At 31.7% G+C, this 13,887-nt stretch overlaps 1 protein-coding gene across 1 annotated transcript; it reads right to left on the bottom strand.

Moving 5' to 3' along the window:
- Positions 1–1,254: 1,254 nt before the first annotated feature.
- LOC134277409 (serine/threonine-protein kinase TNNI3K-like) lies at positions 1,255–3,171 on the bottom strand. The gene is made up of 3 exons (XM_062759743.1): positions 2,875–3,171; positions 2,309–2,532; positions 1,255–2,041 (listed from the first exon to the last, which is right to left on the bottom strand). The coding sequence occupies exons 1-3, from the start codon at positions 3,132–3,134 to the stop codon at positions 1,848–1,850; spliced, it is 678 nt and encodes a 225-aa protein (XP_062615727.1). The 5' UTR covers positions 3,135–3,171; the 3' UTR covers positions 1,255–1,847.
- Positions 3,172–13,887: the final 10,716 nt, after the last annotated feature.

Here is a 13,887-nt window from a genome sequence, read left to right as displayed (position 1 = left end):
ATGATTTCTTTTAAACAATATTTATTTCGAAAACTGTATAAATTGGACAAATAGACATGCAATGCCCATACATGCATTTAAACGAATTTCATTTAGAGGAGTATTCTATTTTGTCGTTTTAATGGAAACTAGAGGTACTGTGAGCAATCACCGCACTAAATAACCCCCCCCCCCGCCTCCCATATAATGGCAGTGTACATGTTTTGCTATGGGAAACCCAAAATATGTGTCAGACCAAAAAGTAAAATAGTAGGTGCACGATGGCAATATGTAATAAAGTTTCTGTGAAAGTCTCATCAAATTTCATTCAGTGGTATGAGATGAGTTGCGGATAAGAGATGGGTACCCAAAAGCGTAACAGACGGACGGACATACCGATTACTATAAACCCTCCCACTTTTCAAGTGGGGGGTACGATAATACCTTTGCAGTACTCTCTTCGTACTTGTAAGGAGCTGTGCGATTTCGCTGCCCTGCTAATTACTTCTTTTGGACTTCTTTTATTTGAAACGTTGAGGGAGCTATAGGGGCTGATTAGGAGGGCACATACTCATAATTAGTTTTCAAGTATATGCTAGAAAGTTTATTTGCTAATTTAAGTGCTTATTTCAGAAATTGTTTATAAGTAACTTAATAATCAATGATACATCAAGAGAAATTCCCACTTTGGCAGAAACATACCTACAAATGGAGAAAACGTTCTATTCTCAGTTAAGTATTTTATTCTCATCAAAATTATATATAACTGCATGTTAAATTTCATTACAGGTATGAGATCCTTTTAATTTTTTGCAGAACAGAACAAAATAATTCTTTAGCACTTAAGCAATTTGTTGATGACTAAATATTTATGAATGTACATGTATTTGATAGGCCGTATTTTATGTGACGCGTGAATTATACATGTGACAAAACACCAACGTGGTTTAGCAAAGCTGTTAAGTAGGTCACAATATTCATTAATATATCTCCATATATCTTACATTAAGAACAATTTTCACGTGTTCCTTTCATTAAATGCTTTTATTAAAAGTCACGACTTCCGTTCTTCAATGTAATAGGCTCAAAATTTATAATAGACAATAATTAAAAGCTAATTGTCTAGCTAAATTAAGGAAGGATTGAAAATATATTCATCAAAATACTACCGGCCAAAAACAATAAATGTAAAATCTACAAGTCAATGTCTAGCGAAAACCGACGACGACCTGGCATCTAGTGCTTTTGTAAAGAATTTAATTCAAGACAAAGAAATAAATTTTAAATTTTTATTTATACGTGTAACAATATGTTCAATTAATAACAACAATACGAACACACATTGTGTATCCAATAAATACAATAAATATATATCAACATCGGAATTCAACTGACTTAGAATATACACATTGAAAGACAAGGGCCTCATGTAGCATTAAAATACAAGGCTGTCTGGGACTCTTCATATAAAATGTTAGCACCATTAAAAACAACAAGAAAATAACAACATCCAAAGAGAGGGAAAAATTCGACAAATGTCGAAAACAAATCACAGAGCAGTCTCCCCAAAGAGTATTTTCTCCTGCACCGCGAAATCAAAAGGGGAATGACTTGTGCCATTGATCAAATAATCAATGAGTCTCATTATGTAGTGCCGCGAAAGATCACTCTTAAACCAGGAAATGAATTGGAAAAATCCAACCAATCGCAGCTCTTTTAACATCCTTGTTGTACACAATTGAGTAACTTCATCCAATACCGATCCGGAAAATATCAACAAACTACCTGTTATAGAATCCTGGAGCGTTTTCGCTCGAATGTTTCCACAAAATAATAAATTGTTAATGTTACTGACTCCAGGAAAAGATTTAAAGATTCCGGAAAGTCATTTGTGAGGAAGGCCCATTATGGGATAAAAGCGATAAATTATTTTCTGGTGGAACTGAAAAATCCGGATTTGGTGCCCAGTAAAATCCGTTCCCGTTGTCGGAGGCGTATAGATGCTGCACCGTTATTTGTGACTCCCAATCTGTCTTTGAGTATGAGTACTGAGATTCAGAGCCTGCAAAGCAATAAAGAAAAAATCAATGCCTGAAGGATTTGAGAAATGATGCTGACATACATTTAATTTGTATTATCAACCACAGAATATGTTTAAAGTAAAAACTGATTTTTAAAAAGTTTTATTGTTCAATGCTATATCAATAATATCATATGCAAGGTACACGATTTTAGCAATTCATCCCCCACCAGGCGAGGATCAAAAAAGATTTACAAGTTTAACATTACAAAAGAAGGAGGAGGATCCAAAGATCCAAATGATACTTACGTATATTATTAACGGCCGAGATGTAGCGGACAATATCTTGGTGCCCCTTATTTTGAGCTTCATTTAGCGGGGTTCTGGATTTATTGTTGACAATACGGAGGGATGCACCACTTTCCACGAGGAGTTGAACCAGGAGGGAAAACCCCCTATAGGCTGCTAGGTGACAGGGGGTATCCCCGCTTTTCGTCTGTTGATTAATGTTTGCTCCGTATCTTAAAAGCAGCCTGGAAAGCGATAAAAAAGAAACATATAAATTACAGTGGAAATAACCAAATCTGGGTAAAATATACATATTCAGCGATTCTTGGCTGTCGTGTTAAAAAAATCGAGCATGCACTTTTTTTTCTATTCAGTCATCATATGCATATTAAAAAGTATCTATAAATTAATGAAGGTTACATTTTAACCTTAAAATATAGCCTACACTTGAGTCTTATTGTAAGTTTTATTTATAGCTCGTTATAAAATTTGCCCTGTAGCAATGGATATAATCATTAAACTGCAATTAATGCATTTTGGTTCAGATATGAATTTTTACCTAATTAAAATAAAAATATTGAACTTACTGTGCCACTTTCACTTGATCATTGTCACAGGCCGCGTGTAAGGGGGATCCTTTCCACGAGGTAAGTATGTTAGGATTTGCCCCTTGTTCCAATAAAGACTGTGCTAATTCCAAATATCCAAGACAACACGCCCAGTATAAAGCAGTCCCGTCGTTCCGTGCAGTTTGTGAATTCAAACACGAAAATTTCCTCTGTGCAAGTAATTTTTTTGCTAATGTAACATTGCCACTACGAATAGCTTCGATTAACGAAATAGCCATCCTTCTCTCTCTCTCTCTAACATTAACTGTTCTGTCATCAAAACGCCAGATATTACGTTTATAATCTAGAAAGTGGGCGGAGCTTGAAAAAAAATACCGCTATCATTAGCGTGCCCTTTAACCAATGATATGGAAGTGGGTCACAGATGTAAGAATGTCGATATATATGACAAACACTTGTAAGTAAAATAAAGGGTCGGTTGTTTTCGATAAGAATAAACTCATTGATAGGACAAGCACAGTTGTTTTTGCCAGTTTGGAAGTATTACATAAATGCGAAGTGCTCTCCGCGAGTTTTGTGCATCCTTGACTTCAAAAACAATTTTTATGTATATTCTGTTTTGTGTATCCTTGATATTTACTGTGTGCCTTCATTTTAATGTATTCATTCACACACCGCGGCATGTATTTTAAAATGCATTTGATCGGCATTTGTTTGCTATTTTACATGACCTTGGGTTATCAATTTTAACCGCAAACAACATGACATTAACATTCAGATTACATTTATGTTCTATAGCAAAAACGTTTTTTTAAGAAAAAAATTAATTTCATAGGGTTAGAGATTTATTTCTCAGGTTCATTTTGTTGGCCCCGACAAAAAATGAGCCTTTAAAATACATGAAGATAATACGTAATTAAGTTGTATTAATATGATCGGAGCTTTAGATATGAAAATTTACATCAAAAGGCGAGCCTATTTTCTTGTCTGATCGATCATATTCCTGTTTACCGATCAACTTTAACCACACTTCATAAAACTAATAAAGGCCCTTTACCTCAAACAACTTTCTTGGATAAACAATTAGATATATTTGTCTGGAAATTCAGGATATCCGTGTTTCCCAAAGATTATACATTATTTGCACCTTTTTAATTTAATTGGATGTTTGCAATTAACAATTGTTTGAGAATTCAATTAAAACAGTTACAGTAAAACAAAGTAGGATTTTAACCCCATCCCCCCCCCCCTCTCTCTAAATAAATATGACTTCAAGGAAGACTGCATGACTCAAATGAGCAAAAACAATTTCAGTCGCTTAACCTGCATTTGTATAAATATTTAATTGCTACTGCTAGTAAGTGCAAGAAAGAAAGAAAAAAAATCGGCATCATTCAGTAATATACTTCCTGTATCAGCAGAATTTGGCGGGAAATCGATCTCGCTTATTTATTAGTAAGATCTGAATCGCACTCTGTCGCCTGCTACAGCAGATTACGCGCACTTCTCTGAACGCGGAAGAATGTAACACCGAATCGATAAAGGCCTTACGATATTGATTCAAGTTGTTTGTTTATTTTGTTGTGTGTTGGAAGGGAAATGATCGCTCAGCACTTTCCAGGAATTCCTCAAAATACGCAGTTCGGAAATAAAGAAATAAAAGGGGGATATGTATGATTATGCTTCTTTAATCGGATAAAGGAAGGTTAAAATCCGACGTCCAAGTACAAATTCTACGTCAAAACATTTCAAGAGCTTACTAAAAGATACTCTGTTCATTCGAACTATCCAGTTAGTTAATGCCAAGGCTATATGACAATAGGAATAAATCTGAGCATTTTACTAACCTCTGAATACATGTCATCGTGTAAGTTGGATTTTGAGATGAGTTTGCAGAAAAAAATAAATTGATATGCATGTTTGTATCAAAATCATTGATTTGTTAGCATTATACTTTTTGCACTTGTCTTTATATTGATTAGTATGCAACATATTGGTTACGTTTAGATTGATTTACAAGGAAATACACATATAATCTCTTTGAACATTTCTATTTTGTAGTTTTCCAATTCACCTTTTTGACTAACCTTTGTACAATTTAAAGAAAAGAAAGTAACATTAAAAAAATATCAATTCAAAATTTCCTTTGGATTCCATTCAACCTTTGGTCTTTCCGATTTAATTGAAATTTATGTTTGAATAGAAAATGTGGTTTCGTCTAGAATCGATAAATATACTTTCCCGCAAAAAAAGCTAGCTAGCGGACTTAAATATATATTACAACTTAACATAACTAAAACGAAAAGATATATATGGAATTTGAATAAATTTACAATTTAACAGAATTAAAAAGAGAAGATATGTGAAATTTGAATATTTTTTCAATTATGCACGCAGCTAGGACTTTGAGAGATACGGTTTACATAAAAAATTATTAAAACATGACCCCAGGGCAACATAAAACCACCATTAAATTGAAGTTAACATGTAAATTACTCCTTCGATCCCGTGGCCGAGGTAGATTTAGTTCAATCAAACAAAAACCAACGCGGAAGACGATTTAGACGATTTTCATTTGATAGGAGATAGCTAAAATCGGAGAAAATTAAGTACCTTTTCGACAATTTTGAATAGCACTTAAAGTTCATATGAACTAAGATTAAAAGTCAATGTGCAGGTTATAAAAACACACAACCAGAAGTTTTTATCGTGGTCCCCATGGGGGTCCACCCCAGTTAAAATTCTTCTTGATAAAAAAGTAAACTCTTACCAGTATTTTTATACCAATTTCTCGTGTTTTCAACTTTTACTTGGTTTATTACAGAATATACATTTAATTTCTCTGAAATCTTCAAATTTTACTGTATCATTTTTACAATTATAACTTGCTTTATTATAACATGTATCACACTGAATACTGGTCTGTAGATACCTCTTAGAAAGACATGATGTTTATCGTGGCTTTTAGATCAAAACAATTTCCACCAAAAGCTGTATCTTGTCAAATACCGTCTTTTAAAATTTGTTAAATCAAAATATTAACGATTAAAAAAACTCCCTCACAAACAGACAAAAGTCAATATGGAACTGTTGATATGTCATATCAACCGTGTGGCCTAAATCAGCCCGAAGGCCGAAGGCTGGAGTGTTGATTTGAAAACATATTGTATTCTGTTAATGTTTTTAAAATATTCAATATGTGATTTCACATAATGTTTCGTGCATTTATATACATTACCCTCTCTTTAAAACTTAACAGAACCAATTTAGGTCATTTCAAAACAAGCAACGATGAATTTTATCTAAGAACCAAAATTATTAAACATGATTGTATTTTTCTATAAAACTAACATTATACATCGTACCTGTAAATGTAACTACCGGCTTGATATGAATTTTTGCATGCTGGTCTGATACGTAATGGCTACTTGGCCAGGTCATTGATATGGGTATTGTGACGTCATCCATTTCTCACTGTGCGGGATGTGTATGGCACGCCAAATTCACAAAAATGAGCTAAACATAGTTTCACAGTCGATAAAATAGTAAACAACCGTTAAATATAGTTTTACAGATGAAAACTACAGTTAACGAATTGTTAACTATAGTTCACGATTTATAAACTATAGTTTTCTGTCGATAAACCTAGTTTATCATTTGTATTGTAGCATTTTTGTGTATATATATATGGCACGCCAAATTCAAAAATATTCATAGTTTCATAGTCGATAAACTAGGTTTATATAATGTTTACGGATTGTAATCATTTATATGCATTGTAAACTAAAGTTAACGCGATAATCTATGTTTCAGAATTGTAAACTATACTTAACACAGAAAACAATCATTTGCGATTGCAAAACATATATTATCTGATAAATACAGCTTCAAGATTTGTAAACTATGCATGGTTTACAACTCTTAACTATAATTCACGATTGTCAAATATAGTTAACAGACGTGAATCTATGTTTACCAACAAAATCTATTGTTAATGTTCAATTACAGACAGATAAAATTAGATAAGCATTCGTAAACTATAGTAAGCAACCGTTAAATATATACTGAAAGGAAAAAGAAACCTAAAACTTTGAACAGAGCCAAGTTAAGTTACTGTCATCAGTTAACTCAAAAAATTTATGAAGAAAAACGATACACGTGCAATTTGATAAGGACGAGTTTGTCTACAAAAATTATATATATGAGGTATGCACATCGTTTTTCAAATTAAGCATTATTTTTTTCAATCTTGGCACAGTTGATGGAAGTTCAATGTAAATTGCCTAATTAATGAAAAAGGCCAACGGTTTACTAAGCAGTTTCTAAATTTTCCCCCATAAAACTTGTTACCCGTTGTCGAGAGGGTTTACTGAATCTTATTCGTTTTGTTTAAAAAAAACAGCCATTTATACAGTAGACGAGTATAATCATTACATTCATACGAAATTTGAAAGAAAACAAAATTTGGTTTTTTGAGCAAGGTATTCACGCATGCGCACGCCGTGTTTACATTGATACATAGCCAGGGTTTGAAAGATCTCACTCTGATGAAATTCCATGCGAAATCCATCAAGAGACAAATGATGTTCAAATTTTTGAGGCTCATCATGCATTTTAATCAAATGCTCTTAAAGATGATTTTAAAAGTTAATTAAAAACCTGAAAATTTAATTCACCTCAAAAGTTTACCCTGTTTAAAAAAATCAGTTAATAAATTGTTAAAGCTGTGTTCTAATCGCTAAAAAAAGATATTCGTTTTTCTTCTTGAAAAAAATTGTATTTTGTCAAATTATATCCCCAAAGTCTTTTTCTCTTTAAAGATATCAAAATTCAAAAGTTTAAAAAATAATTTTTGTTAGGTCACACAAAAAAATAATCACATTATAAATCACCGAAAAATTAAATTTATCCTGTATAATGTCACATTTTTTCCACAACAAAGTCTACACGGGCAATTGATATGAATTTTTGCACATTAATATAAAAATTACTATGGATTATATTCAGTTAATTTCTTAATTTTTAAAAGATATATCATGACTTAGGATTCTACTAATGGAAAAAAAAAATATGGTCATAATTAGATATAACCGATAAAAGTATTTTTTTCAAAGGTGACTTCAAAACAGATCTTAACTTCCCGTCATGTTCACACTATGTTTTCCATGTAAGGATTGTTGTAATAAACTAATAAATCAATCTTATAATTAATTTTTATATATTTTCTGTAATGTACTTTTATTTTAAGATAAAATTAGTTCACGGTTTGTAAACTAGAGAGTTTATCAATTGTGAAACTATCTTTAGCTCACTTTCGTGAATTTGGAGTGCCATAGATGTGTGTATTTACTACTGAGTACATGTAGTTGATAAAATTGTTCTTGGAGAGAGCAATGTATTGCTTATGACAAATTACTTTTAGTCATGTTTTGTTTAATTTAAACATATTCTGTTGTGTACATGTAACACACAAAAGGATCGAACAAATGTTCTTACAGCTTAAGAGATCCTCTCACGGTGTTAGTAAATACATTAAGTACAATTGCCACAATAAAATCATATGGTAAATAATATTTAAGAAATAAGGTATCATATTTTGAGTTTTATTGGGATTGAAAACGGGTTTGTATATGAATATAATGTCATAAAGTCCATGTTTTGTAAAAATGGGTAAGGCAAAATTTTAAATCCATAAGAAATTTACATTTTTTCAAAACTTAACGGCAATATTTGAATGGTTGAACACGTCGATCACTTAGGACGTCACTATGAAATTACGTAGATCGTTTATGGTCACATGACAAACATGTTTTACCAAGATGTAAAAACACCTTGTGCAAATAGTGTTATATAAGGGCAAACATTTGCAAATGTAAATATTGACAAATATACGAATTTATAAAAATAGATTGAAATGTTAATCAAACCTTTCAGATTTATCAATGGATTTAAGAACTGCTCAAAGAATAAAGCAGTTCATATCATAAGGCAAAGTCTCTCAGCCTAAGGTTAGTTTTGGTCAAGTATCAGAGTTTGATCAGAGGTGACAAAACATATAGAAAGACCATTCTTAACATTGAACCGTATTTTTATGCTCCCATTTTCAAAGATTAGGGGTCATATAGTTTTTTGCTCTGTCCGTCATTCAGTGTGTCTGTTTGTCTATCTGTCTGTTTATCCGTTAAATTTTTAACCTCTTGCCCATAATTAAGTTTTGAGTAGGTGGTGCTATGGCTTTCATATTTAACAGGTGTATTCCTAGTGACAAGATTTTTTCGAGTGCCAGCTAATTTAACCTCTTGACTTTGACCTTGATGCTTGACTCACTTTTTACAAACAATACCAATTTTTGATCTTGGCAAAAATACCAATTTTTATCCCTGACCATAACTTTTATGCTTCACACTTGTGTATTCATTGTGATAACACCTTTAAAATTATTTTAGATATTTTTAACTTTTTGACCATGACCGTAAAGTTTGATCCATTTTACAAACATGGCAACAACTTTCGATCACTAAATACTATGTCTTTTTTTTTATTTTGTAGGTATATTCCTTGCGACAAGACCTTCCTCTAGATCTCGTACATGTATCAACGACTTTGACCTTTTTCTTGAGATTTGGAGAAAGATACTTTTGATCTTGACCTTAGAGTTTGGACTACTTGGAAAAAAAACTTTTAACTTCGACATTGTTTTTGATGGACAGTTAATACAAAGGCATTCATATTTCACAGATGTTCATGTATTCCATGTGACAAGGCCTTCATTGGATAGCAACAATTTTGACCTATGGCCTTGACCCTTCATTTTGACATACTGCAAAAAAATTGGTCATAATTTTTAAACATTTGTTTTAGCTATAGGCTTTAATATTTCACACGTATATTTTCCATAACTTTTTAATGGTCAGTGTTTCGGCTTTTATATTTCACAGGTATATCAATTGAGAACAAGTCGTTTGATTCTTTGGTTGAAACTTTTTCATCCCTTGTCCTGGAGTTTGGCATCCATTTGAGAAATGTCAACTTTCGCCAAAACCTGTCATACGGGGGCATCAGTATTTCACAAATTAAAGCAAAATATATGAGCTGCAACTTTGATGTCGGAATGTGTTTTAGCAAAATTGTAAATAACTATTTCAGTGGCAGAAAAAAAGCGTTCATAAACTTTTGTTATTCGTATTAGCGAAGAAAGAACTATTTATAAGCTTCGATTGAATCAAAATTACATTATTGTCGTCCTGTATAATAATTTCTTATATAAAACTGTATATTGGACTGTATATAGAAGTCTCTCTTCTGCTTTATTTTAGTCTCATTGATCCTAAGGGTTTTAGTTACATACAAATTTATCATAATACCACATTTTAGCATCAAAATATTTTTTTTCAAAAATGCAGCTCATATTGCTTTACAGACATCTTTATTTGTATCTGTGTAAAAATTCATTGTCAAGTTTTGAAGAATTTGACCATGAGCTTTTCAAACGGATCATTACCCTTATGCTATTTGTTTTATTATAGTTTCTACAGTCACTGATGCCGAAAATGAGTAGTAGTAGATTTTCCATGTCCATATCTATGTCTTTGTTTAAAAAATGCTGGATTCAATTCAAATGGCATCATTCTTATCCATATTTCTGTACATATAATGATAAAATGATTTAAGGAATGAAGCATCATTTTAATCTACATGTAAAATTTCTGTAATAATAAAATGGATTTCATTCAATCAAAATGTCAAATTAAAATACATTTTATAAAGCGAATTCGCACTTAAACTAACAACAGTAGTTGTTTAATAATTATGTCTTTAACTTTCCAATCGTTAACTTCCCTTACTTAAGCAGCAATATGCCTTCATCACCTGCAACGGGGTTTATATCTCAGTTGATTTGATACGCAAGAGCATACTGTACGTATGAACAATTTCTAAAACGATGTTAATTATCGCCAAACAAGTTGATAAAACAAAAATATCAACAGTCTCGTATAAAGTCATTATTTCGTAAGTTCTATGGTGGATACAATGACCTTGTTAGCAAATATAATTGATCATTGAGACAAATGCCGACTGACTTGCCTTTCACCGGCAATGGTGACGTCTCCATATCAGTGAAATATTCTGGAGAGGGACGTTAAACAGTATACAATCAATCAATCTTCATGCTATTGAATTTTTACGAGAGGCGCTGACTTTTACAGATGACGGTTAATTTGGATAATGTACGGAGGTACAGCATTGATATTAGATAAGAAATTAAACCTTTCTATTGAACATAGGTATGGTATTAGGGGCGTTAACATCTGAAAGCCGGGAGTTAAGGATAGGGTGGTTGTCGTTTTTGTTCAAGGGTAACATATTTTTGCATTGAACGTACCCATTATTTTCGTTTAATTAAATGTCTAGATAAGTATTAATATCGTAAGAGAGCTTCAGCTTGTCCTAGTGAAAAAGTAAGCAGACAAGTGTAAAAGTAAGTGCTCCCCGTAAAAGTCAGGACATTATTTACACACTGAATTGACGACAAATTTTCGGGGTTTTTTTTTCCCGATCATGATACTGTGATTTTGTATTTTTTTATGGACTTTTCAGCTTGAATACTGTTCGTTATCTGCATATATTTCATTATTTCAGTTGGTCGCTGCATTTAAGCATCTTCATCCAATAATACACATTCTGGAGATTAGATAAATATTATCTATGTTTAATCTATGTCATATTCAGAATAAATGTCGATTTCCCGCCAAAGCAACACGGAAGTCTGTTTAAGGAACAACACGTGACACTGTGTTTTTAGTTTGTGACCCAAAAAACTGATATCTTATATCAATACATTCAATGGAAAACCTTGAACTTTTCTAAGTCAAGGAACAAAAACGTATGAAGTTTCTGTCTTTGTCTTAGGTAGAATGAACATATAAGGAAATTACTGAAAAATTAAATTTTTTCTAGCATTTTGAGTGTTCATTTTAATGTTCCAATCATTTTGAAAAGCATACTTGATTGTCGTTCTGTCAGAATTCTGGTTTGCATGTGTCATTGTGAAATCCCTATTTTATTTCCTGATCGAATTTGAAAAGGCATCTAGAAAGGGACACAAATATTAAGCTTTGACTATTTTTTTTAGACAGATAGGGTCACAAACTTTCATTTATGGATTAAGGCATTTTTAAAAAAACATTTCATTTTCAAATTAATTGCGAGAATACATGTATGTTAAATATAAATGTTAAATATGCTTTGCACTCCAATTTTATAAAATTGCACGAAGAATCTTTACGATAATATCTTGGATGATAGAACAATCGATGTTTTGATTGATATCAGTATTGAAATAAACATTTCTGGTGTCATTCTTTAAGAAAGATATTTCTGTTTTCTAGCATGTGTTCTAAAATCACAAAGATACTTTATGACCAAAAAGTAGTCGAGGAGTCTCTTCAATGGTGAGGGTTTGGTTTGTTGAAAACAGGTGTTGCTCTAATGCAGCTTTAAATTTCTTGCTTTTCAGTAAACATTTGAAATGCATTGAGTGAAACACATGGAGACAACGAATAATATTTCAGATCAAAAGTCCATAAAACAATACAAAATAGGAGCAGAGCAAACACGGACCTCCAAAACATCAGAGGTGGGATCAGGTGCCATGGAGGAGTCAGCATTCCCTGCCAACCGGTCACATCCGTCGTGTGTAAGAATAATAATTGAGATAAGAATTAGAACGTACTGTAGGATTTTTGGATTAGAAATCTATAAGTAATCAAGTCTTTTTGTCTGCAAAAATTTTTAACTTTGACCAAAACGTTTGAAAAGGTATAAAGATTCTAAATTATATAAAAATTGGATTTCTGGTGACTTTATTTCTTGGGGTAACAACAATTTGGTATCAAAACTTTTAATTTATGCCTACTTTTGAAAAACATCTACCTTCGACATAAAAAAAAATTAACAATAGATATACCTTTTGGATTGTTGGCGCTAGGAATTTCTTGGACCTGTTTCTTTAGCTAAATAAAACCTCATTAAAATAAAGTTAGTATTATTTTTTGTATGTTTTAAATATGCTATCACTTTTTATCTAAAGTTATAACAATAATATTTTTTTCATAAGGGATCCGGATTTCATAAAAGAAATTACAAATTATTAAGTTGTATTTTCCCAAACAAAAATTTATTATAGTTAACTTTAGTTTACTGTAGTTAACTATAGTTATACGTTTTTACAAGAAAATTACTTGTAGGAAATAAAAAAGTGATATATATATATATATAAATCTGAAATTCTTTATAAATATACTTTGATTTACTATAGTGAAAACTTTGATTTAAGGTAAACCATAGTTAATATTAGTACTTTTTGTTAGGGCTGTGAGACTATATGTGCAATTTGATGATTATGTCTTCATTTTCGAGTTTTTGCCAGAGAAAAAATAATATCAATGATGAAAAAAATATCCAAAAACAAACTTGCACTAAAACTAGCAATTAACAGGTGAGCGTACCTAGTCGGAAAAGGCAATTTTCTTTAGTTTTTTGTTGCTTGAAAGCGTCTTCCAATAAAACGCAGACTGTAGATTAGATTAGGAATATCTATCACCATAGTAAAATCAATGTAATATTCACTAAGACCTAATGATTCCCCGCTTAGTCAAAGAGGAAGTCTAATCAAGGAAACACACTTGACACTGAATAAAAAAAAAATAAAGATTGCTTTACATATTCGTATGCATATCGTCTTAGTTTTCGAAATCTTTGGGATAAAATGCGAATCTTTGATTAGGAAACTTTATATTTTCTTCTAGTGAAATAGAAAAAAACTTAACTTGTCTTAACAATAGCTAGTTGGTTATTCATTAATTTCAATTTAATAAGGGTTTTTAGTATTTTCAAAAAAATATTATTCCTGTCAGTTTTCTGTATATAATTGGTCAAATCCCTCTATCACTATCTGATATAATTTAAGAGACTTATTCTGTTAACAGAAAAGACGCAGTCTCTGACGATCATTTTGCAAACTTTGACCCT

Source organism: Saccostrea cucullata, unplaced genomic scaffold, assembly GCF_032062105.1.
Source record: "Saccostrea cucullata isolate Sc308-1 unplaced genomic scaffold, CSIRO_AGI_Scuc_v1 ctg510, whole genome shotgun sequence".
Taxonomy (NCBI): domain Eukaryota; kingdom Metazoa; phylum Mollusca; class Bivalvia; order Ostreida; family Ostreidae; genus Saccostrea; species Saccostrea cuccullata.
The sequence above is the reverse complement of the archived record's forward strand: the minus strand, read 5'-3'. Positions and strand labels throughout refer to the sequence as shown.